Below are 25,781 nucleotides of genomic sequence, written 5' to 3'. Positions count from 1 at the left end.
GGTTATGCGGCTTCGCTGACGACAGGGCTGTCACCACACTGAGAGAATCAGTGTATACAACCGAGCAAACTATTTTGGCCTGTATTATGTGTTCTATTGCCAGGGCAATTGCTTGGCCTTCACCTGCGAAAAAGCTGCTACGAGGATGTAGGATTTTTGAAGCCCAGAGGTTTGGTCCAAGTACGGCACATGACACTGCAGAATTTGTTTTGGACGCGTCTGTGCAGAACTCTGCACATTGATAGTTATGCTGAAGATTTAAAATGTTCTGTTGAATTAGGGAACTAGGTGCTTTGTTTTTGTTTATGCTTGCAAAAAACATGTCGCATGCTACAGGCGATAGCTTCCATGGGGCTATAACATCAGCTAGAGAGATTTTGTACGTGTCTTTGAAGGAAATGTCAAAGTTGGAGGCTGCTGTATTTTCTGTTATTGGATAGGGCTGCGGAAGATACTGCTGCTTAACGAACAAAGATACAGTGGATGTGTCATGAATTAAGATGTTTGATGGGTGCTTTATGACTGAGGTTGTTTTACACCATATAACAAGGATGTGTAAGCGCACTGGTTTTCCATTGACCACATGTCAGATCCCCCATACAAACTTTTATCGGGCTCGTACGAAAATGCACCCGCCGCCAACCGCAGGCCTAAATGATAGACAGGACCCAGTATCCAGTAGTTTCAGACCAGCTTTTGGGGCTGACTGATACACTAGACTACCATAATCAAGCATCGATCTTACGAGGCTGTTGAAAATTTACTTTATATTTTCTGAAAATAACACTGGGGGTAGAAGTTTTATGTTTACCTTAATACTCCTCGTGTTTTCTTTTTGCTAACTAACATTGACAATGTTATCTCTGTTACCTAATTTAGCTCTGAAAAATTTTGCCTATATAAACGTCTCGTTAAATTATTTCATTTAATTTTCTGTTGGCCGGCTCAGTCGGGGTACAGGAAAAGAGATGGACTGATATGCAGAAAAAAATTTCTGGTTGAATTGGTTAGAGCAATGAATATCGTATTTAAAACCATAATAATCACATAGCCGTATGCCATCAGTTGTCGCCGTGGGTCACATAAACTTGGTTCATTCGTATTAAATTTGTTTTCTCCTTCGACCCTTACTGAGAACGAACAACTTGAGTCCTCTGTGAAGGCAGCTTCCACTCTTTCTGGCCGAGCTTTGCCGAAGCTGTTAATATGGTCTTCTGCAATCCTGGGATACTTGTACCTACGGCTAAGACTAGTACAGTTGTGGATTTCCCTCCTGCCTGGTAATAGCGAAACAATTTTGTGGCACTACAGGAAAAGGGATGACCGGGCTTTCTCATTCATTCATTCTGATTTTTGCGGCCAATGCGCACCTTTTGGCACTCGCAAATGCCTGGCCAATTATTCTGTCCGAGTCCCATGCCGCTAAGGGGTTACGGCAAAAAAAGAGAGCAAGTTTTCCATGGGGGCGCCAACAAGGTCAGGTTCCCTTTGGGGCCCTGTGGCTGCATGACCAAAGTACGTATTTTTAATGTGGAGATTTGTTTTGCTTTTAATCCGCTTTGAAATGCGTGTCCATGGGCCTGAATGACCTCGCTCTCTCCAATACGTAATTTTGGATAGCAGTACGGCGCAAGAGTGGGATGCGGGAAAATAATGAACTAGAATTGTTCATCGCTGACTACATGAGAAATTTCCATTCAAAAATTGTCAAGGGTAACATGTTTTTGCATAAAGCAAAACCTAACTAGCGGATTAAACAATTTATACTGTCAAAAACGTATTACCTCTGATTCTCGCGCACCCTGATTGAACTCGCATCTTAGTCGTTTACTTAATAAAAGCAGCTTTTCCGATGTGCAAAAAAACTCTGGAAGTGATAAGCGTTGTAATGACTACAGAATAGCTTTGAACCACTATAAATTTGCTGCCGGTGAGTCTACAAAAACGTTTTATGAGCAAGCGTTAGCTGTCGTTTTAAACGATAGCCCCCAGAAATTTCGTAGAGTGGTCAACAGTAAAAAATGAGTCATCGAACTATGCGATTCTAACAATGTACCTGTGGATCGCACCATCTGTTGTCAAGTTGTGAATCACGCGTTCACTTCTGCATTTTTTAAAATCTGCGCACTGCTTTCGCTCGGATTTTTCTGATATACGCGACAATAAAATTTCGCAATTTTTATTCATTTTGTTGGACCGTCAAGTTGATTCATACTTTAAAAGTTTATGCATGCTCTAGTGTTCATGGTATCAACTAGAAATTTACTAAAGATACCATTACTAATTCCTCTGTTAGCTTGCGAGAAATGTGCGCTGTGTCACTTCAAACGGGCATTCTTCCGAGCGAGTGAAAGGAAGGGATGGTAATTTCCGTACACAAATCTATTAGTTGTTTCTTTCGGCCTAATTACAGGCCTATATCCTTAAATAGGCCCGTGCAAATTAATGGAGCCCATAATCCATCCATACCTGGTTTTAATACTTGAGTTTACCTTATTTTTACTCTGCAATACCATGTATTATTAAACGCTTTTTCTGTTAAGCCTGCTTTTGTAATTTACAAGTGCTCTATTTCTACCGATGGACAGTAACATTAGTGTAGACAGTTTTTTTAGATATCGCCAAAGCTTTCGATACTGTTTCACACACATTACTTCTGGCTAGGTTAAGTAAACTAAACATCAATCCAAGTGTATACTTGCTTAAAGTAAGGGTATCTTGTTCAATCATTCAGAGTTCGTTTATGCTAACTAACATGGCTCTTCCGCTACTCATGTTACCATCGGAGTACCCAAGGGATCTGTCTTAGGACCGCTTTTATTTTTAATTTATCATGGTATTTCTAATATTGGTGACTGCGATACTCTTCAATCAGATATTGGCATTGTAACCTCGTGGTGCGCTAAATCAGAAGGGAAGCTTAGCATTACTAAGTGTAAGACAATGTGTATTTCTTGTGCTTGTAAAGTACCCCTCTTCCTACGTACAGCATGAACCATATAACTATAGAATCTGTCTCCTCGCAGGTGTATCTAGGTATTTACATTCCGCATAACTTACCTCAAACGTACACAAACTATCCGATTGATTGATTGATTGATTGATTGATTGATTGTTTGATTGATTGATTGATTGATTGATTGATTGTGGGGCTTAACGCGCCAACTCCGGATTAATTTTGCTCCGGCTCCGGATTAACGGCTCCGGATTAATTTTGCCCAGCTCGGGATCCTTAACGTGGGCCACAAATCTCGAACACATACCCCTTCTGGAGGTTTGTCATGGCAATCTCGGTCATGGCAATCTGAAAAGTACTGTGGATCCCATCCGAAACCGAGCTGCTCGTTTTAGTGTTTGTAATTATTGTCGCTGTGCAAGTGTTTCGTCGATGAAACTAACTCTTTGATTCCCAAATCTGGAGTTACATCGCAAATGTTTTCGGTTGCATTTTTGTTACTTCAACGAGATCCCAAGGAGTGAACAAAGCATCCCGCGATCGCACACATCGTGGTGCACAGATAATGGTTTCAAGGTTGAAGTTCCCGCCCGTCGCACCAATGCTCATTTTCATTCGTTTTTACCACAGATGACGAATGACTGGAACCACGTTCCTGCCTACCGCGCTGCCATTACCCACGCCACTAACTGCTAGAATATTGCCGACGAATTTATTCGTAATAATTGCCACTCCCCTCCGTAATCCCTCCGGACGTTTAGAGTATGATAGCTAACTAACAACTAACTAACTAACAAAGTAAACAAACAAACAAACAAACAAATAAATAGATAAATCAATAAATAAATAAATAAACGAACCAATGAACAAACAAACAAACAAACAATAAATAAATAAATAAATAAATAAATAAATAAATAAATAAATAAATAACTGACTAAATAAATAAATAAATAAATAAAAGAACACCGACAGAAAAAATAGCAAGAAAAAATACCGACGCATGAAAAAATACCGACAGCACCTGAGCGTGCGCCTTGTGAGGAACGCCCGGCGTCGGCCACCTCGATCTTCGAAGACACTCTGCCCAGCCTTTGCGCCGTGATCTGTCGCGAGGATATCTTCTCGCCAGTTCACGTGCCTCTGCTCCTGAAGTGGGGATCACGGACGCCGAGACAGTTCTACAGACGCCGAGTTCGCGAAGGCGGTTGCTGCGGACTCTAGCGCGTGCTAACTCGGTAAACTCCAGAAAATAAGTGAAGGGCTGCGCACAGAACTATCCGTGCCTGCCAGACTTGGAAAACTTTCAGCGGCAAGTGCGGACATGCGTGTGAGCTGCATTTTCAACCCCGCAAAAAACACAGGACCAGCTGGAGAACACACGGGGCCAGCGCTACTACCAACACAATGATATATTCAGACGGAAATAGCACACGATGATGTACGCGCAAGTAACAATATAATAAATAAAGATAATAAATATCACACTGACAAAATGAAATTTTCTCAAGAAATGCCGCCTCACATACAAGCAGAATGATTGGCGGTGTTCGAAGACATTGTCACAATTTTGTAAGGTTGCAAAGGCTTGTCTGCATTCGAACCTCGTAAGTTCGAAGTCGCCTAATTCGAATTAATGAATAATTCGAACTGGTTCATTGGTTCTTCGAAAGTGACGTGCATTTAAATGGCGGTAAACTCTCATTATGCGAAAGTGAAACACGTTCCACGGTTAATTAGAACAATATTGCCCATCCGCATAGACTACTTTCTTCAAATTCTAAGCCTAAGACCAAAGTTTCATGCTTACCTAGCCGAACAGCTTCCCAAACTCGTAAACGCATGCTTGCTCCGCGTACACTGAAGCAGCTGGCGTAAAATCACGCGGCCTCGCTTCGCGCTCTTGCGGGGGCGCGGTCGAACGCCTTACTTTCATGTATGCCGTCCTTTCGTAGCAGGTAATTGTTATTGAAAGTGCACTCCGAAGGGCGTGCAATACCGTAGACTTTATCGCGCGTGAGTTTATAATAGTGGTAGCGTTCGCTTTACCGCCGTTCGAAGGGACCCCCGCTAGTTCGAACTCCGGATAATTCGAACAGATTTCTCTCTCTCTCTCTCTCTCTCTCTCTCTCTCTCTCTCTCTCTCTCTCTCTCTCTCTCTCTCTCTCTCTCTCTCTCTCTCTCTCTCTCTCTCTCTCTCTCTCTCTCTCTCTCTCTCTCTCTCTCTCTCTCTCTCTCTCTCTCTCTCTCTCTCTCTCTCAGGGTTCGAATTACCGTGGTTCGAATATATTTCCCTTGTGCCTGTACCAGCGTGTCCAAACTCCAAGGTTCTGCCGAGAGGTTCAGGCCAGCAGCCATGCCTGCAACAATAATCAGACAAATGGGAACGTGGCATACCTTTAACGACCTTTCGTGCTACCCCGGACTAAGTTTAAAGCAGCACCCCTTCTGCCCCACAAACACCTTGCGGCACCTGAAAGCGAGAGAACACACGGAGTTGTGTTTGTACCGAACAAACTGGCTCTGTTGTTTCACACCCCACACAGCCTATTAACTTTATTCTCTTTACGCGCACACGCTGACTTCTTATCAATTCTTGAACAGAGGTTTTGTAGCTTATTCTTGGCAGAAAAACATACATTGACGTCACACTTATTCGGTATCTCTTTTATGGGATGCGAAATTTTATGAATATATATGTATTCACCGCCAGTCTTGTGCAATCGCTGTAAGGTTTAACGGCTCAGACATGCGAGTTTTCCTGGTGATTCCCGTGTGTTTCATTCGCAATAGGTTATCGGTAAGCTGAAAATGCAAAATGGAACGCCGAAAGAAAAAGAAAAAAAGACAGTAAGTGCAGAAGACTGGCGGTGATTCCATATATTCATGAAATTTTGCACCGCATTAAAAAACATAGCGAATTAGTTTGGCGTCGACATGTGTTTTTCTGCAAAGAATAAGCTACAAAACCTCTGTTCAAGAATTGATAAGAAGTCTTGGGTGCTGGTAAAGTGACGAGGGCTGTGTGTGGTGTATACAACAAAACCAGTTTGTTTCGTGCAAACGCAACGTAGTGTGTTCCCTCCATTTGACTTGCGGCAACATTTATGTGCGCTAGACAGGGCGCTGCGTTACTTCCGTCTGCGGGAGTAGAAAAACTCAATAAAGGTAAGCCACGTTCCCATTTGTCTGTCCATTGCTGCAGGCAAATCGGCTGCCCTGAATTTCTCCGCACAACTTTCGAGTTCGGACACGCCAATACACGCACAACTGAAACAGAAGAAGTCTTTGCAACTTTGGATAACGGTAAAAATTCCATCAGCACACCTCCAATCACGCTGCTTGACTCTCAGGCGACATTCACTGAGAAAGTATGATTTTGGCAGTGTGGTATTTATTATCTTTATTTCTCATTTTTTTACTTGCGCCCACATCCTCGTGTGTTCTTTCCGTCTAAATATATCATTGTGTTGTTACTAGCGCTGAATTTGTGTGTTCTTCCTCTCTCCTGTTTTTTGCGCTGCTGAAAATAAAGCCTAATCAACTGGCTCAGATTTCTCTCCTCTTGCATGATAGGTGCAATACACGGGTCTCCAACGAAGGGAGAGGGGTCGCCAGAACTGCTGTTTCTCCAGCCTTGCACCACTATTGCAAGCTGCGCCTACTTCTTTTTGCGCAGGGAGCGAGACACACACTCACGCGACCGTACAAGATTAAGAAAAGAAAATCGAAAATAGCGATAAGTTGTAAAGGTGGCGTTCCTCTGAACTGGCCCAGCGCACTATCGCAGCTTACTGCACTACACAGTGTAAGAAGTATTAACTAGTGATAAAGGAAACAGCGGTCCCCTGGCGCCAACACTGATAAGCACATCTATACCAACATGACAAATACGGGGTGGTTTTAGTGCCTACCATTTCCCGAGTGACCGCACAGCCGGGACCGTGTAAAGCACTGCATTTCCACAAAACTTCAGATTTCGCGCAAGTTCCACCTTCAAACGTTTTAACATCGTAAACGGCGATGGTTGGTCGGTCAGAGTTTTGAAAAATAAAAAAATCAGAAAAATGTAAATATAAAATGTTAACAAAAAGGTATAACAAATGAAAAATATGCTTCTTGAACATCTCTCCTTAAAGTCGAATAATACACAAAAAGGTCCGCAAACGAACGCTTAAAATACGAAACAAAAAATGGCGAAAGAGGTAAGAACAACGTAATGCCGTGCATGTCCACAAAAATGCAGATTTGGTGAAAGTCCTACCGTTAACCGCTACAGTAGCCGAAATGGAGATAAGTGATTGTACAGAATTTTGGAAAATCCCAAAATAACAAAACTAGCAAAAATATAATTGACAAAATATATCTCTCAGAATCAAAACTATGCATCTCATACATACCCCCTAAAACGGAGGAATAAACGAATGAAGTCCTAAGAAGAACATTGCAAACGAATACCACAGCGTAAATGGACCAACTCGGCAGTGCGCCTTGCAAGTGCGAATAAAAACATAATTAGGGAATTATAGGCACTTCACCGCTAAAATGGTATATATTTACATTTTTGGTGAAAGTAAACAAAGAAAACCTTACAATAATAAAATAGTCCAACGTCTTTTGCTACTCATAGCAAATTTGCTACTCATATTGCTACTCAAATTTGCTACTCATTTTGCTACTCATAGCGTCTTTTGCTACTCATAGCAGCAGTGACAGCGCTGTACGCACGGACTGATAACCACTCCTGCATTTTTACAGTACCGCCGCAGTCCGAAGTTTGCTGCTATGCTCCTGCGCATCGTGGCCGGGTCATCGTGCTGACAGGAAAAGCGCCGACTGACGGAAGACTGCTGGACCTGAAGCCACCGAGCTGCTATAAAGTCTGCGCCATCCCGGAAACCCCGCATTTTGGCAGCAGTGACAGCGCTGTACGCACGGACTGATAACCACTCCTGCATTTTTACAGTACCGCCGCAGTCCGAAGTTTGCTGCTATGCTCCTGCGCATCGTGGCCGGGTCATCGTGCTGACAGGAAAAGCGCCGACTGACGGAAGACTGCTGGACCTGAAGCCACCGAGATGCTATAAAGTCTGCGCCATCACGGAAACCCCGCAATTTGGCAGCAGTGACAGCGCTGTACGCACGGACTGATAACCACTCCTGCATTTTTACAGTACCGCCGCAGTCCGAAGTTTGCTGCTATGCTCCTGCGCATCGTGGCCGGGTCATCGTGCTGACAGGAAAAGCGCCGACTGACGGAAGACTGCTGGACCTGAAGCCACCGAGCTGCTATAAAGTCTGCGCCATCCCGGAAACCCCGCATTTTGGCAGCAGTGACAGCGCTGTACGCACGGACTGATAACCACTCCTGCATTTTTACAGTACCGCCGCAGTCCGAAGTTTGCTGCTATGCTCCTGCGCATCGTGGCCGGGTCATCGTGCTGACAGGAAAAGAGCCGACTGACGGAAGACTGCTGGACCTGAAGCCACCGAGCTGCTATAAAGTCTGCGCCATCCCGGAAACCCCGCATTTTGGCAGCAGTGACAGCGCTGTACGCACGGACTGATAACCACTCCTGCATTTTTACAGTACCGCCGCAGTCCGAAGTTTGCTGCTATGCTCCTGCGCATCGTGGCCGGGTCATCGTGCTGACAGGAAAAGCGCCGACTGACGGAAGACTGCTGGACCTGAAGCCACCGAGCTGCTATAAAGTCGGCGCCATCCCGGAAACCCCGCATTTTGGCAGCAGTGACAGCGCATGTGACAGTGACAGTGACAGTACGCACGGACTGATAACCACTCCTGCATTTTTACAGGTTAGTCAGTTTAATTAGAAAGTAGTTGGTGCCGTTGCTCTTGCCGCTGTCACTGCTGCCCTGCATCGTTTTGCTGTGCCTTTGTGTCTTTGTCGCACGAAAGAGCATTGAATATGTCCAAGGACCTTGCTAAACTGTTTCTAGAGTTAAAAGAAGAGTTAAAAGCTGAGCTGAAAAACTTCAAAGACGCTGTAGAGCGCAATGTCCGGTCAGAGGAGAGAAGCTTGCGCACGGAACTTGGCGAAATGAAGGCGAGCCTGAACTTCATAAGTAAGGGTCTCGATGATGCAAATCGTCGACTTGAGGTCACCCTATGCGAAAACAAACAGCTGAAAAAAGAGAATGAATCCCTCCGCACCACAGTTTTTACTCTGGAGAAAGATTTGGTCGAGAGCCAAGCAAGCCTTCTCAAATCTGGGCAATACACGCGAAACCGGAACCTCGAAATCAAAGGAATAGAGCAAACGGAAAATGAGGATCTAAAGCAGCTACTTGAAAAAATTGGCGAAAAACTTGAGGAACCCATAACGGAAAGCGATGTCGACATATGCCACAGAGTTCCAACAAGGGGTGAAGGAAAAACCAACATCATTGTGCAGTTTCAGCGCCGAGAAACGCGCGATAAAGTGCTTCAAATGGCACGAAATAAACGGTTAACAACAACACTTCTCGGCCTCCCCAAAGACTTCCCCGTTTATATAAACGAGCACTTGTGCCCCACTATGAAAAAAATTCCCCCGCATTTCCCCGAGGGGGAGAATGTGAAAGTGCGAATGCACGGTTGTCGGCCCGCTTGCGGCGCTTGACCTCGGCCCCCGCAGCCCACCGCCTCGCCGCCTTCTCTTCCATCTCTTCCATCGGGTTTGTAGTATCACGTGTACACCACGCAGTTATCAAGCCGCTATAACGCCGCTGAGTCGCCAACGCACGCCGCTGACGACGTAGTTTGAATGCGTTAAAGATATAAGGCGCGTCACTAACACTGATATCAGCGTCGCGTCCGTGGCTTGGTCGGTAGAGCGTCGCGCTGCGGCCGGAAAGTCCTCGGATCGAAACCTGGCGCCGGATGCTGTTTCTTTTTTAAATATAGAGGAGCACTGCGGACGCCGACGCCGCCGCCGCCGGCGGTGGATGGTTTGGGGTCGCTTATAAAGTGCAATATTGGGAAGGGCTGTGGCATGCAAACGTGAGCATGGTTGGAAGTTTGTGTGGACGCGAGATGGAAGCGTCTTCGCGCGCCGGACTGAGACGTCGCGTATCTTAGCTATCACTTGTGAAAACGATCTGAATAAAATCTGCGCCGATATCTCCGTGTAATGCGCCAGGCCGCGAGCAAAGAAACGCAGAACTTCACGCAATCATGTTCGCGGGTTGTATTTCCCCTGAAGACATAACGAACGTTGTGAAAAATAACCCAACAAAAATGTTTAAACTGTTTCACATGAACGCACGTTCACTGCGGCAAAAACGGGACGATGTCACACAACTTTTAGATTCATGTAACACAAAGTTTGATGTAATAATGTTCACCGAAACATGGTACAAAAACGACGAAGATTATTTTTTGCTGCCTGAATACACTCACTTCTGCCTGAACCGCCAGGCAGGTAGAGGAGGTGGGGTTTCAATTCAGTCTAGGCTCCCGTTATGTGAAATAGTAAATGAATATAGTGTTATCACTGCAGATTACGAAGTTTTATGTATACAAGCCAACAAAAACCTATTTGCTGTTTTATATCGCCCGCCCTGTGGTAGCCTTCCTGTTTTTCTCGAATTCTTTGACTGCTTATTGTCCTACGCAAATGAAAAAAATTTCCGACTTACAGTCAGCGGTGATTTAAACATTGATCTATTAAAAAACACACCCCCTGTCACAGAGCTTTTATCAATAATCCAAAGCCATGGTTTTAGTAATGTCATCCCGTCGCCAACGCGTGTCACAACTACAACAGCATCATTACTTGACGTATTTATCACAAACAACGCCACGGAAAACACTACGTCAGGAATCTTAAGCACCGACATCAGTGACCACATGCCCATATTCTTTTTCACTGACCGACAAGACAGACCCACTCGCAAAAGTGCCGAAGAATTTTTTTTTTAATCCCATTACTTCGCGTCTTTTCCAATTCTAACATACCGACCATCTAGAAAGTCGCGCAAGCCGTGGATTACTGGGTACCTAAGAAAACAAATCACGAAGAAAAACAAGCTATACCATTCATTTGTGAAAACTCGTGAGCTAAACAAGTGGGCGGAATACAAGTCGTTTTAGAAACAACCTTAATAAAGAAAAAGAAAACATAAAACGCGAGTACTACAACCGTATTTTTGATGAAGATTGTCTGAGGCGAAGTGATATTGTTTGGAAAAAGCTAAATGAACTACTGAACAAAAAATCTGGCTGTACTACAATAGATAGTCTCAAGGTAGATGGTAACGTAGTCAGTGGAAATGATCTCGCGAACAAATTTAATGATTTCTTCGTAGAACTCGGATATGATAGTGACAGAAACCAAACCATTGAAAACATTGGATCCCTGCCTAACACTACTTTTCTTCAACCCACGTGTATGCGTGAAGTTATAGATACCACCAGTAAATTTAAAAACAGTCGCAGCATCGATGCTGACGGTCTACAAATTAAACCGGTTAAGCATGTTTTAGATCTAATAGCGGAAGTGTTGACACACATTTGTGATGCTGCACTCTCAACCGGTGTTTTTCCAGAACGCATGCAAACAGCAAAAGTAAGCGTAATACATAAGGGAGGGGAAAAGAATGAACTTAATAATTATCGCCCAATCTCAGTACTACCAATTTTTTCTAAATGCCTTGAGAAAATTATTTGTAATCAAATAGAAGTCTTCTACCAGAAACACAACCTTATAACTGACTGCCAATTCGGCTTTAGAAAGAAACGCTCTACTGAAAGTGCTCTATTAGTGCAAAAGGACACTATCCTAGGAAATTTTGAAAAAAGACTACTTACACTAGGTATTTATCTAGATTTCAGTAAAGCGTTATATCGTGTTAATCATGCAGTACTTCTTACTAAATTAGAAAACTACGGTTTTCGCGGTGCATCCCTCAATCTCGTGCAGTCTTATTTGCGGACACGTTTACAATACGTAGAAATAAATAACCATAAATCACAAATTAAGCCCATTAAGACTGGTGTGCCACAAGGCAGCATTTTTGGACCTATTCTTTTTTTATTCTACATAAATGATATTACGCGCATACAGACAAATTGTAAATTTATCATATATGCTGACGACTGCACTGTATTTGTTTCTGGGAAACATTTAGAGACTATAATACCTATATCATGTTCTATATGTTACAAAATACAAGAATGGTCCCACAAAAACTACTTAACTCTTAACGAATCAAAAACTAAAGGTGTACTTTTCCGCCCTTTAGGCACGACAATGGTTGTACCCCACAGTATGCTTTTAGGCCCATTTAAAATTAGTATTGTAAAGTGTGTAAAGACCCTTGGGATCATTTTTAACGAGAACATGTCGTGGAACGAGCATGTGAAATTGCTCTGCTCGAAAGCGCAAAAGGCCGCCGGAATCATAAATAGGTGTCGTCATTTCCTACCCACTGGCATCAAGCGACTTTTATACCAGGCGCTGTTTCATTCGCATCTTAACTACTGTGCTTTAGTGTGGGCAAATACCACCTTGAAAAACCTAAACAGAGTAACATTACTGCAAAAGAAAGCCATTCGGGCAATAGAGAATGTTCCTTTTCTAGCACACACTAAGGACTTATTTTCAAAACACCAAATAGTAAAGGCCGAATACATATATCAATATAAACTTATCCGCACATATGGATCTGCTAAGCGAGGCAAAATAGACACTTTTCTGGACCTAGCACATTTAGAGGAAACCGTAAATGTATATTCACACCGATATAAGCCACCTTGGAAGATTCCATCATCACGGACTCATCATGGGATGCAGCTGCTCAAGCATACACTTCCAAATACACTAAATCACTTGCACAGACAGGACGTTGACATTGTGACTGTTAATGATGCCCGCATATTGAATATGTTTTTGTAGGTGTTTTACTTGTAGATTTTCACTGTTTTATATATTTTGTATAATCGTTTTTTCAATGTACGTCAATGTACGTCGTAAGTGACCGTAAATTGCTGTGTCGTCATTGTTGTCATTGCCGCGTCGGCGGACGGTGCCCGGTCAAGCTGTATTGTTGCAGCTTTTTCGCCGTCCGCTTTTTTCACCTGTGTAAAAACATTCGTGGAAATAAAACTTTGATTGATTGATTGATTGATTGATTTGTCCGTGAAGAGCTCACACTCTAGACAAGCGGCATCAGAATACTACGCATTTGTAAACAATTATCCGAATTTCAAGGGATTGCTTTGGCGAAAAAAGAACATCTTTTGGCTGCTGCTGATAGTTATTTAGCCTGCTTGTCTCTGCCTTTGCCCTCTAACCCATCGAATGCAGTACTGCACGACCGAATTCAATAAGAGAAAAAAAAAAAACGTCACACGTACACCCATGCTTACACAAACAAACGCACACAGACTTGCGTACGCATTACTCAGTAATGACCCTTAGCCGAACAATACCGTGCAATTATAGACAGTTCTTGCAATTCTATGGCACCCCTTGTTTATGGGATGAATTGTCAGCAATATATGCACAGATAGAGGGTAGTTTCATCGTTTACGCGTAATCTAGAGAACGGCATCGTCTTTCAAATCTCGACACAAGAGCCTCGTTCCGGCACCTTAAGTCATTTCTGCTCCGAGGAAGATATAAACCATTAAAATTTCAACTTATTCTCCAGACACACATTGCGAGAAAGCGCTTGATTTGTTTATTATTTTTATTGGAATCGCAAAGCTTTTTGTTTGCTTCGGAAGGAACAATCACGCGGGAGAAAGCACGTCAACAGTACAAAATATATTTAGAATAAGCGGACAAACGTACAGGTTATAGTAAGTAAATGCAAGAAGCGTTTGTGAATATAACAAAATATTTGTCTTACTGGCTATGTGACAGTCATTACCCATTTATAGGAAGGTTTTTTGATTAGGTAGGATTTCTTTAAATAAACCACTATGCAGCCAGCAGTTTCCGGAAGAAGAAATTGCTGCTTTTTTATGAGACCGCGTTCCCTTCCCTTTTAACGGCACCTGCACGTCTATTCTGTGACAGCGTGCTTGGTATTTTGAATGTGTCACATTTAGGAAGCTAGGTATTTGTATCAACATACCGATGCAAACTTATGTGTACCATGTTTCCGTTCTAAGCGTTTGATTCGTGTAGAAAGTTTGTTATGCACAGATTCTTCTGTCTCAGCAGTGTTTCACAAGCAACGGCACCACCTTTACTACCTTCACAAGAGCACCTCTAGCCTTAGCAGCAGCTGATCGCTCTTAACGTAACCATCGCGTTCTATGTCCCCTGAAGCAACCTCAGTAGCAAGAAAACGTACGCTGATATTGCTGCCCTTTATCGGTCTGCAATAAGATGGCTTAGTAGCCTCAGACAAATCTGTCTTGCCTGCGCGATGCATTTCTTGTCGCGTGTCGGCATGAATGAATGTGAGCTTCAATTCTTTTCTAAAAGGCCAGTCAAGAAAGCCGTCCTCTCTACCCTCGTGTAATTTATGTATCAGATATAAATTTACGCTTTCACCCGCTTTTATGAAGCTAATGCCCCAAGACATGAGGTAACGCCGTAGGTACACTTTGTCGCTCCAGCTTTCACACCGACCATATTTCAGTGCCTTTTCTTTGAGCGCCGCATATCCCGTGAGAACCCACTGATGCGTTTTACAGTCACTTGGAACCGCTGTGAATAGTGAGGTTAGGGCGGTCATCAAGGAATCGCTTTTTTCGGTGTAAAGGGCTTTTATCTCAGCGAAGCTCCGAACTGAGGCTGGCTCAAGCCGTCCTGTTAGTGCTTCCTTCAAATCACTGATATTGCGACAAACTTCAACTAGTTTGTCCCTCTGAGAGCCGCTGTCCAACGACAGTTTAGCAAGCTTATTATCTATTTCGCGTACTCGGTGTTCTACCGTTTTTTCGTGTGCTACCAGGGCTTTGACCTCTGCAGCGTTCCGATCCAAACGATCGAGAGTTTGTCCCGAGGAAGTCCCAAGCTGTTGTCTTAGTTCCTCCTTCAAGTGATTAATGTTGTGACAAAGTTCAACTAGTTTTTCGTTCTGCAAGCCACACTCCAATGACAGTTGAGCAAGTCTGCCGTCTAGTTCGCTTACTCGCTGCTCTACCTTTCTTTCAAACGCTACCAGCTCTGTCGTTACTTTGTTGTCTGTCCGCTGTTGTGGGTCAGATGCTGCAAGGAATACAAGCGCTGTACACCGGGATTTCAGGTGTGCACACACGTCGAGGGTCAGCACCACGGCAGAGCACGTCGGGCAGCGGGTCACGTGGTGCTGGCAATCGGTGCGAACGTGCTCGGCGACATGTGACGCCGGGAGGACGACGCGGCAACCGTTGGCTTCATTCCAGCAGTGCACCTACGTGAAGGAAAGAAAGAAGCAGTAAGAAAACACGAATAAGACATTGTGTAGGTTTTCTTTTCAGGCACTTTGTCACCTCGTAATTGTAGCGCAAAGACCCAAAGACGCCACCGGGCTGCAAGAATAAAATAATGTTGCATTACTTGGGCGCAAACGTTACAATTCCAAGCGGGCATAAATTTTGGTGCCTAGGTGGCCATAATTATTTGGTCCTGCGATAAATTCAATAAGTTTGTTCATGCCCCATACCTTGGCTCTTTTGGCTGGGCACATAAAGTATTCATCGTACAGGGTAAGTTTATTTAGTTTGTGATTGTCGTAGTAGTGCGACTGTAGGTCACGAAACGGGACCGTCAGCGTGAGCTGTGGTTCAAATAAAAACAATACAGGCTGAATAAACCGCGTGCTTCGTAGCTTTCTCGGCTTTTCTTAGACGCCAATGGACGCCTTTTTTATGAATAAATAATAAGGGATTGCATTTCTGTGCGTCGCTCCTATCCTGTTTTTTTGTGCGTTGAAGCGCAGGTCACAAACACCCTGAGTGAGCCGGATTCCAACTTCATTCGATCGTTGCCATCTTGGCAAAGCCGGTTTTCTCCTTCGTCGCAAAGGAGAAAGCCGATCAGAAACTCCATTCACCTCGCCATCTCTGTCAAAAGCCGTTTATGCTTTAGTGTTGTTACTGGTTTCGGTACTGCTAAATCAGACTAGAAGCGCATCCTAAACCTTGTTTGCTGCTTCGCATAAACATTTAAGGCGAAGCTTTACATGTCTTTATGTGCAAGTTGCCAATTCCTTTAGAGAAGCGACAAGCGCCTACAGGTGTCAGTGCCAGAGCCTGATGGCTGATCGGAGGGAAGACACCGCCGAGGATAGCCACGTATCCACATAGCTAACCGCCCAAATTTATTTTCCGCGCAGTGGTTGAACTAGGTGATACCTCGCATCATGACGCGATGCGTCAAACACGCCGCCATACTTGTATAGCCGACTACTGATATAAACTTGCCCAGGTCTGCCAGCAAGGAAAAGCTAGAAGCGAAGGGCGAGGATTTCTGGGCTTGTAACGCCGCTACGCGCTGTACTTTGGCACATTTCTCGTGTGTACGAAGATGATATGCCCAATGACGCACTGACTCCATGTGCCGTTTTGTACGTAGGGATGCGATGCTAAAACGAGAACATTAATCGTCCGTTTCTCGCTTTTTACTGCCTGATACTGCAGTTATTGGAGTCCCTACCACAGCACAGAGCAGGATATGCGAGAAGACTTTCGTTGCTATTTGCAAGCCCCACTCTTCTACCAAGATTCTACCAACCTGCTTGCTGCCTTCCATGAATACATGCAAGACGTTTTTTTTAAGTAAACCGAATCCACAAACAGAAACGTCATAAAACTGAACTCAGAAGAAAAAAAATTGGCCGCGTATCTGCTACTTTCGTTGCAAATGTCGTCAAAAGACGATAGTCTTTGTAGACATTTGCCAAAGAAATGCCCCCCTTTGCTTTCCCGCTCACCTCTCATGCTGTTCCTGTATCGCCGCGCTCATTCCAAGGTAAACACACTAAAGGTTTGCGCAAGGCGATTTTAATTTACCGCGTTCCACTGCTGCAGGCCGGGTTCCCCGATGTCAGCGCTGCAGTACGGCGGAGATGCGCGTGAATGGATGCGGTCGACTAGAAGGTTTATAGAGCCGCGTTGCCATGCTCCACGTGTGTTCCAAGCCGAACGTGGAACCTATACTCCGTTTCATACATCAAGTGCAACGCTGTGAAGGCTACGCAAGTAGTCCGCAAAAACAGAATGTGTATCGCTACGCGCGGTTTTGTAGCCGTGTGGTCTAACGCGTCGCTCTGCAGAAAAGACGCTGAATTTTTAAGTGCATGGGTTCGACACCGCGTTCCGACGTTTCTTTTTATTTTTTTATCACATCTTCTGCGAGTTCAATTCTAAATCTTATTTCGTTCCCAGTAACTTAATGCGCACACGCCGAAATGAACTGCACGTATGGGTTCATTGGATGCATACTGTGTTCATTTGTGCGGGCCGAAACAAGCTCGCACCGATGTTTCACCTGCAGTGGCGGTTTTGTCGCAATTCTGCAGGATCGTCAGTTTACCTCGTTGATACTATCGGGAACTTTGTGTACCAAGAAAAACGTTAATTCATTGATTAGTTAGCACAGCTGTTCCAACCAGGGTGAATTACCAACAGGTGTTCACTTTCAACTTTCGTTTTTGCCGTTGCCCTGATGATCCACTTCTTTCTGGGCCTGTCTTAAAACACTCAGCATGTTATTGATTATACCGGGCCGCCAGCAGAGCAACGGGTTCAGTTTTTACCGAAACAGCGTGGAACCGACTTTGGCATTGCACTGTGGAGTAGCCCGAAGCACTTGGTGCGAATAACGTATCATTTGTTATTCATGGGAAAGGCCAGAAAGCAGATTTCTGTACCTAGAATACTGATTTCTGGCACAGAAACGCATAATGCATATTTTAAATTTGTTATTCGCCCCTTTCCAGTCCGAATATATGCAACATTTTTGTGAACTCCTGTGCGTGATTTATTTATTTCTTCACTAGAATGTTTCACCCCGGAAGCAAGAGTTATATTTTCTTTTGTGATTGAAAATGGAGCTCTTTAAGCTAGGCTCTTATTCGCAAGAGAATCATAGATAGGTCAATTGTTTTTACATACCGAACCTTGATATGGCCTTTTTTTCTGTGTTAAGGAAATGTCTATGGTATAGGTTAATGCTGTGACAAGAAACAGTACTAGCTCATGAGTCGGAGATTTGTTGCCATACATAAATGCATACAGGGGCAATACGGATTGTGTGTCGTACACAAATATTGCAAGAGGAGGCTGACTTTCGCGGTTTAAAAAACAAACTCCAACTTTATTTATAGCAGAGCACCTCTGGTCGATTTCCTGGTGGGTTCCGACTTCTTCCTTTCGTTCCTTTCTTCCACCCAGTTTTTGCAGAAGTTATATGACTGTTCCGGCTGTATACACTTCACGACCGAACAGGACAGCACTACGATGTACTGTCTTTCATAGCGCGGGTCACTTGGTGACGTTAAACTTCACAAACAAAACCACACAACGAGGAAACGAGGAACCAACAAGCCCAAATTTCCACGCTACTGAGGAAACACAGTTTGCTTTGTCGCGGTAACAAAGCCTTCTCGGGGAATCGGCTCAGCATGAAGCAGCGCGAGGAGGCTCCACAGAAAGGTGTCCACGCTCCAGCTTCACCAGTTTCCCCTCATGAACAAAGCCGCCACTGAGAGGTCACACATTCCTGGGAAGTTCAGCAATGATTACCCCTGCCCTGTCTTCGGAATTCCTTGATCGCCCGCAGGTACCTGCGGTGCCAAACAATGATGTCAAGATTCTGTATTCTCTTATCATAGGTGAAGCCCATGTCCTTCATTAACCTCTACAAGGTGGTTTTCGTGAAGTTCGGCAAGTCGTCGCCTTCGTTGGCAGCCTTTCGCACACTGCCCAGTGTCGGGATCTTCCTCTTGGCGTACATGCTCTGCACTTTCAGACGGATAGCATGGACTATGGAGCTGTCATGCTTGACGGTTCGCGTGCTTGATATCGTCACGTCAAAAGGTCTTCTCTTTGGAGACACCAAATTCCCACGCCCACACTCATCTTTCAATTTCGCCACGGTACGGGGAGATACTCCAGTGTCCTCGCTCACAACACTCAGCACTTCCTGCACACATTTCGCCGTGAAACGCATCCTGGTACGGGCGTACACATTTGCAATTACTTGCTTGGCGTTCTTTGACAACCTTGATGTGCAAACCCTCGAAAAAATGCGTGCAGGAGACGTGACCGAAGCCTGAGAGCTGGACGCCATTTTTTCAACGCTGCCTCAAAGAGTAAACAAAAAAAGGCGTTCAAGGTTGCGCGGAGAGCGAAAACCTGATACGAAAGCGACAAACATAAAATACAAACTCGCATATTTCGATCGTTTGTCCGGCAATACGGGTGTTTTTTGTCAAGCTGATGATGAATATTTATGCATTAAGGTTGCCGGCGAAGCATTTATTGTTTCTGGCTCACCGCAAGCAACCCACTACTTTTGGTCGCGCAAGCACACAGCGCAAACAAGAGCGCTAGCTTTGACAGCGTTGCACTTGATGTATGAAACGGAGTATAGCTAGTAGAGCCTTTCGTTGCTGTTGCCGCGTGATTTTTCATATGCCGCCAGGAGGCGGCGGTTTTCTGCAGTAGCTGTAGAATATCATTTGCTATCGAAAAACTAACCATCCATGAATTTTTTAATAAAGGAACACTGTAAATATCCGTTGTGTAGTAATTTCCTGTCTTATATTTGCGTAATGTCTTGTTCTTGTTCAACAAAGTTGACAAAAATGAACATATAAACCGGGCTTAGACGTTTACATGTGGCGGTGAGTATATAAGACTATGGCGCAATATCAATTTTACATTGGCCGGGTGGCTGAATCGAGTCACAGACAGACAGACGGACAGACAGACATACAGACAGACCAAAATTTCTGGGTTTAAGTAGCCCAAGAAAGACTATCGTCTTTAAAACTCGGTAGCTTTCTCAGAGGAAAAAGGTGGCAAGAAAATGGCTGAGATAATGGCCTGGAAACGTGTGCGAACATGGTGGTTCGTATCTAAAAAGTGCGATATCCTTCTGCGGTGCAGATCAAAATACGGCAAACCTATTTCCCCAATGGGGTTTGGTTTTTAAATGCAGAGCATTTCAGTAACTCACGATGTCACCCGCGTTGTCCCGTCGTAGTCCGCACAGTCGTTGTCCGCACCCCTCCCCCTACACTATATAAAAGAAAATACTATCCGGCGCCTGGTTTCGATCCCTCGACCCTGCGGGCGGAACGCAATGTACAGGGTGCTCTACCCACTGCGCCACAAAGCCGACACAGAATGGGACGCTACGAACGCGCCTTATATCGTTGACTCATTCAAATTACTGCTGACGAGCGCTCTCTCGTCAGCAGTTGCCACAAGTGCAACAACATTAACGTAACGCAAACTACTTAAGGTCGTGCGCCCCCGGAAATGCTCTGCATTTGATCGTGCCCCTCGCAAGGGGGATGTTTCACTGCGTCGTCATGCGAACAATTTGCCACGCTTTAGTTTCAGTTCTTTCTTTGCTGGGGTGCCGACGAGCGAGCGCCACCTCCTCGCACTTCGCCGCGGGAGGATCCGCGGCGGGGGCGCTGGCGTCTCCGCGGCCGCGTCTGCGGCCTCCGCGGGCACCGGCGCCGGCCCGGGGTTTCTTTCAACGACGTGGTTCTGCGCTTTTCCTGGCTGCCCGAACGAGCGTCAGCGACAACGCCAGATCACAACTGTCCCAAGTCAGTCGAGAGTACGTTGTACTGTCAGTTGGTTTAGACGTGTGAATTGAGTATGGGTGTCGGTGATGTGACAGGTTCTAGTGGTAAAGATAATTGCGGCATTTGCTTGACTGTTCGACCTGTTTGGTCAGCGTGTTCAGAAGATTTTTGTTTTGCTTTTGGGAGCTGGTATATGAATTCAGACAGCAATTAAGTGGTCGGCGAAGGACCTGTCCGCGATGTCGACGGCAAGGTGAACAGAAGGAGGAAATAAAATTAAACAGAAATGTGAAACAATCGTTACATCTCGTTTCCCCCCGTTCCTACAGAGTAAATCTGGTTATTATTATTTTTACTCACACATTTACCACTTATGTATTTAATACATTGGCCACGTCTATCAAGCTATGACAAATACCCCCTCTCTGTTGGTGCCCGGCTCCTAATTAGGGTGAAGAATAAGATATGAGGTGGCTTTTTGTGAAGTGTTTTGGAAATACTTGGCAACGGAATCAAGAGCTTTCTTACTTCGTGGTTGTCTTCAGGCGTGCCCGAGAAAGTGCCCTACGGAAGAATGCTAAAACAGCTGCGAATGGTGTCGATAGGCCTCAGCGTCTCTTCATCGCGCAGCTCGCTTTATCACCTCCCAATACTCCTCCGGTACCAGCGTCATATCTTTAAAACAGTCCATTTCCCTTCCGTCACTTGTATCGCGCCGTCATATCGCACGTTTATGCCTACTTCATGGGGCCTACTATCATCCAAAATCCAGGCATGAATTGTTAAAACCAGCCCACCGCACGTCAGCGCGCCTAAATCACACACAGCCAATAGCACACTTACTCGGTCGAACATCGGCATTCACAAGTTCATTCTTTCCCAATGCAATAACCCTTTGGAATTCGCTACCCGACAATATAGTATCATGCACTAACCGCGCATCTTTTCGAAACAAATTGGTCGACCATTATCACCACTCCGAACATCAATGTTGATTCATAACATAGATCCTTACTACTTTGAACCTGCACAATTGTTCATGCTTGTCTTTCATTTTTCTGTGATTTTATGTCTTATAACTGAACATGTGTATTTGGTAATTTGGTATTAGTTTTCTGTGATCTGCTTTTTTTGTTGTTGTTGTTAGTTGTGCTGACTGATGCATGACAGTCACTATTTTTTTCTTTCTTTTTTGTTGTCTTACCTATATGTATTTGCCCCCCCTTATGTAATGCCTTCGGGCCCTTAAGGAACTAATAAATGAAATGAAATGAAATGTATAGATAGTTCTACCGTTTCTGAAGCCTTGCTACATATGTAAAAGGCATTTCCGCGAAGGCCTAATTGCACCATTATCAAAAGTCAATTGCACCAAAGTTTTTACGAGAATGCGCATCAACTTGAGTGTTTTAATTCAGTAACAGCCAAATCAGAACCTATCTTCCAAAAATTGCTCGAATTCAACGGATATTTTAATTACTTGGGGCCATAAAATTTCGAAATTTCGAAAATGTCTCGAAATGTACAGATGCTCTAAACAGAAATATGTAAAACTAACACCATTTTACTGCCTAATATATAATTTTTTTTTTTCATTTGTTCTTTTTTTTTGCTGATCTTTCTTTCGGCACACTAGTAAATGTCCCTGTGACGACGTATTAATTTTGACATGGTGCTTCCAGAACTTTTTATGTGTGTGTCCTCTCTGCGAGTGTTTTCTTTTTTACGTGATGCACGGTCATTTATTTTGCCCATTTTGCGTTTGTGTTTTGTTTTAATTACATTTGGATTTATCGTTCTACCATTGCGATGCTAATGCACACCCGCCCAATTTTTTAGCAATATCACGGGAGCGTCTACCATTCGGTCGATCAGCGCCGCGTGATGGAATGATACGGCAAGCTCGGCGAGAGTAGCCACATGCGCATTCAGCAAAGGCCGCTGCTGCCGTCGTCTGCTAGGCTGATCCAAGAGCAGAGGACCGCCCCAGATTTTTTAAATGCAGACCATTTCAGTATCTCAAGATGTCACCCGCGTTGACGTCCGTAGTCCGCATCGCTCCCCCTACACTATATAAAAAATAATACCTACCGGCGCCAGGTTTCGATCCCACGACTCTGCGGGCGTAGCGTAAGGTACACGGTGCTCTAACGACTGCGCCACAAAGCCGACACGGAATGGAAGGTTACGCACGCGCCTTATATCCTTGACTCATTCAACCGTCGGCCACAGGTGCGCCCTCTCCCTCGCGTCCTCCTCGCCTTCTCTCCGCTTGCAACACCCTCTCTCGCAGCGTTTGGTTCGGACGCACAACAGGTGGGGACGTGCGCAACACCCTCTCTCGCCGCGTTGGGTTCGCGCTGAGCAACAGTAGGTTCGCGCGCAAGAACAGGTGGGGGCGCTCGCAAGCGCTCTCTCGCCGCGGTAGGTTCGCGCTTAAACCACATATGTCGTTCGCGCGCGCTCCGGTAGCTAACATCTGTGGCGTAATCGTGACGTCAACATCACGCGTTCGTGTGGTGGCGCGATTTCGGCGCTATAACACTCTCGCGAGGGGCATTGGATTGGATTCGATTGAATTGGCTTGGATTGGCTTGGCTCTGCTTGGATTGGTTTGGATTTGGATTGGATTGGATTAAAGTGGATTGTGTTGCGTCATAGCCGCGCCACGTTGCGTCATAGCCGCTCCATGTTGCGTCATAGCCGTGGCAGGGGGATCACGGCACGTTTCACCATCGACAATGTCTACGCTGGAAGACAACAATTACTACAACAACAACAAGCAATACGTAATCCATACGACTTTCAGGCGCGCCCCCGCGGAAATGCCCTGCATTTGATCGTGCCCCTCGCGAGGGGGATGTTTTTTTTTATTCGCTCATCACACTGCCTAGCCATACTCGAAATCTTTCTTCAAGACCTGTTTCGTGGCGCCAACAGAAAACAGTAATCAGCGTTGTCGAACGAACCTTGCGCTGAACGAACCTTGCGTTCGGCGACGCCGATAGCTGTTTTCAGTTGGCGCAACGCGCCTGGTCTTGCAGAATGATTTCTCGTATAGCTAGGCGGTGTGATAGGCGAATAACAAAAATCGGTGGCTGCCCTCGGCTCTTGGAACAGCCTAGCAGAGGAAGGCAGCAGCGGCCTTTGCTGAATGCGCATGTGGCTATTCTCGCCGAGCTTGCCGTATCACTCCATCCCGCGGCGCTGATCGACCGAACGATTGACTCTCCGAAGATATTGGTAAAACATTGGGCGGGTGTACACCTCATGTAATACCCTCCAGCGGAGGGCATTTAGGGTTTTTTTGAAATAAATAAATTAATGAATAAATAAATAAAAAATAAACAAATAAATAAATAAATAAATTATAATGGGGTTTATTGGCAGGTCTTGCAAGAGGCACGAACGAGGTCTGGCCGTTTCAGAGTCCAAACGAGGTCTGGCGTCCGCGCGCAGGTCTCGCGCCGAAGCACTGTCGATGGAGCTGCCGCTGTGTCGCTACGGGGACATATACCCACTGGGGGATTGACGCCACTCAGAAGGTCAGCCTCCGCTTTAGCCGAACACATACCCGCTCGGTGAGACTGGTGCTCTAACGGTCGCTCACTATCTTTGTTACAAAATAAATAAATAAATAAATAAATCAGGAAAGGGGCCGCCGCGGCCGGGAATCGAATCAGTGACCTCGTGCTCAGCAGCACAACGTAGCCACTGAGCCACCGCGGCGCGTCAACTGTACAGTCGGCAGGTTGGGGTAAAGGAGCAGAGAAGCGCCAGTAGTTTTGTCCTTGCAACGGGCGTATGCGCTGTATTTCGGCACACACTCCGTGGGCACGAAGAGGCATACCCACCGACACACCCAGAGAAGATGTGCCGTAGCGGGCGTTATTAAAACGAAAAGATTCACAGCCTCTCTTGCTTCTCACTGCTGACCAGCTGCGATTTTTAAATGTCCTACAAGATCAGCGAATAGTATAAGATGCTCACTGCCATTTGCGAAGCCGGTCCTCCTCCAGATTCTCACAACTGTCCGAAACTAGCCAGACCCTTTTAATGCACATGTTCAAGAGCAGCATCAATAAAATTCGAAGAAGAAAGAATGAACGAACGGCTTACAGGACACGGCCCAGCGGACACAGAATAATCAAGGATTAGCTGTAACAACTGCGCACCTATGACGCTTATTGTTGTTACAACGTGGTGAATACCGCACCCCAATCTGCCAACAATCAGTTGTGCACGTGCCGACCCCGACGTCTCACCTTTCGTTTGAGCTGGTTATCAGGTGGATACTTCTTACTGGTGACATGGTCGGCCCCAGAAACATCCCCGTCCAGTGGACAGACGCACTCCGAAGTTGTAGCGGAGCTCTGGTAGCATGGTTCGCACAACACGTGCCCACACAGAAGAGAAAACGTCAGCCTGGGAATGTGTCCACACGCACTGCAGATCAAGGTCGCAGGAATGGGATCCACGAACTTCAGAGGCCTCCTCTCAAGGGCTTCTGAATATCCGACTAGTACAAACTCGTCGCTGCCATGAGCCATGTTCAAAGGCGTGCAAAGACGGAGGGCGTATACGCTACATGTATCGTACTCGTTTGCGGGCTGCTGTCTGGCCTCGGCAACAATCACTCCCCTTTCGTGGTGTGCAGCTGACGTGAGTTGTTTGCGTTCTCAGATAAGCGCGTCGATATGCTTTGATGGCTGTGCCGTGCACAAACCCAATGCCTGGTAGATGAGATAAGGGCTTCGGGGAAGTTCTGAACAATCGTAGAAACCATTAGGTGTCCGTTCAGCGAGAAGGCGGCGAGTGCTAACACGGCAATGCTGAACTAAATGCCCTATTCTCGACTGCATAGATTCACAGTGAAGTCGGCATGTTTTTTGCGCAAGCACAACGTACGCAATCAGTGACGTAATTCACGTATAGACATGGCAGCAATAAGTGTAATTTGACGCGTTACTTATAAAGGTCACAATCAAGGTATCAAATATTGCGCATAAAAGATATCAAACACTTGGCACGTACGATAAAAAGTAAGATGTTAGCTGAGGATGGCAAAAAAACACACTTCTGCAGGTCACATTTGGCATCAACACCACAAGGCGAT

At 45.2% G+C, this 25,781-nt stretch overlaps 2 protein-coding genes across 2 annotated transcripts in view; one reads left to right on the top strand and one right to left on the bottom strand.

The window, feature by feature from the left end:
* The window catches only part of LOC144137959 (TNF receptor-associated factor 5-like), a 199,709-nt gene that overhangs the window by 151,279 nt on the left and 22,649 nt on the right, over positions 1-25,781 (top strand). The gene's annotated exons all lie outside the window — the stretch shown is intronic.
* Positions 1,338-25,395, bottom strand: LOC144139613 (TNF receptor-associated factor 4-like). Its single transcript, XM_077671909.1, has 4 exons — positions 24,931-25,395; positions 15,095-15,310; positions 3,981-4,105; positions 1,338-1,422 (listed from the first exon to the last, which is right to left on the bottom strand). The coding sequence occupies exons 1-4, from the start codon at positions 25,213-25,215 to the stop codon at positions 1,338-1,340; spliced, it is 711 nt and encodes a 236-aa protein (XP_077528035.1). The 5' UTR covers positions 25,216-25,395.

This window comes from Haemaphysalis longicornis, unplaced genomic scaffold (genome assembly GCF_048455015.1).
Source record: "Haemaphysalis longicornis isolate Haplotype H1 unplaced genomic scaffold, Haemaphysalis longicornis Haplotype H1 scaffold_5, whole genome shotgun sequence".
In the NCBI taxonomy this organism is placed as follows: Eukaryota; Metazoa; Arthropoda; class Arachnida; order Ixodida; family Ixodidae; genus Haemaphysalis; species Haemaphysalis longicornis.
Note: the sequence above shows the minus strand (reverse complement) of the source record. Positions and strands in the feature narration are given on the sequence as shown.

Bases quoted from the DNA above. Each gene is read 5' to 3' on its own strand.
- LOC144139613 (XM_077671909.1), bottom strand. From the start codon at position 25,215: ATGGCTCATGGCAGCGACGAGTTTGTACTAGTCGGATATTCAGAAGCC. The intron at 4,106-15,094 runs GTAACGACAGAG...TCCCCACTTCAG, and splicing joins AACAGCGGACAGACAACAAA to GAGCAGAGGCACGTGAACTG. The intron at 1,423-3,980 runs GTGCTGTCGGTA...GTAACCCCTTAG, and splicing joins CTCACAAGGCGCACGCTCAG to CGGCATGGGACTCGGACAGA.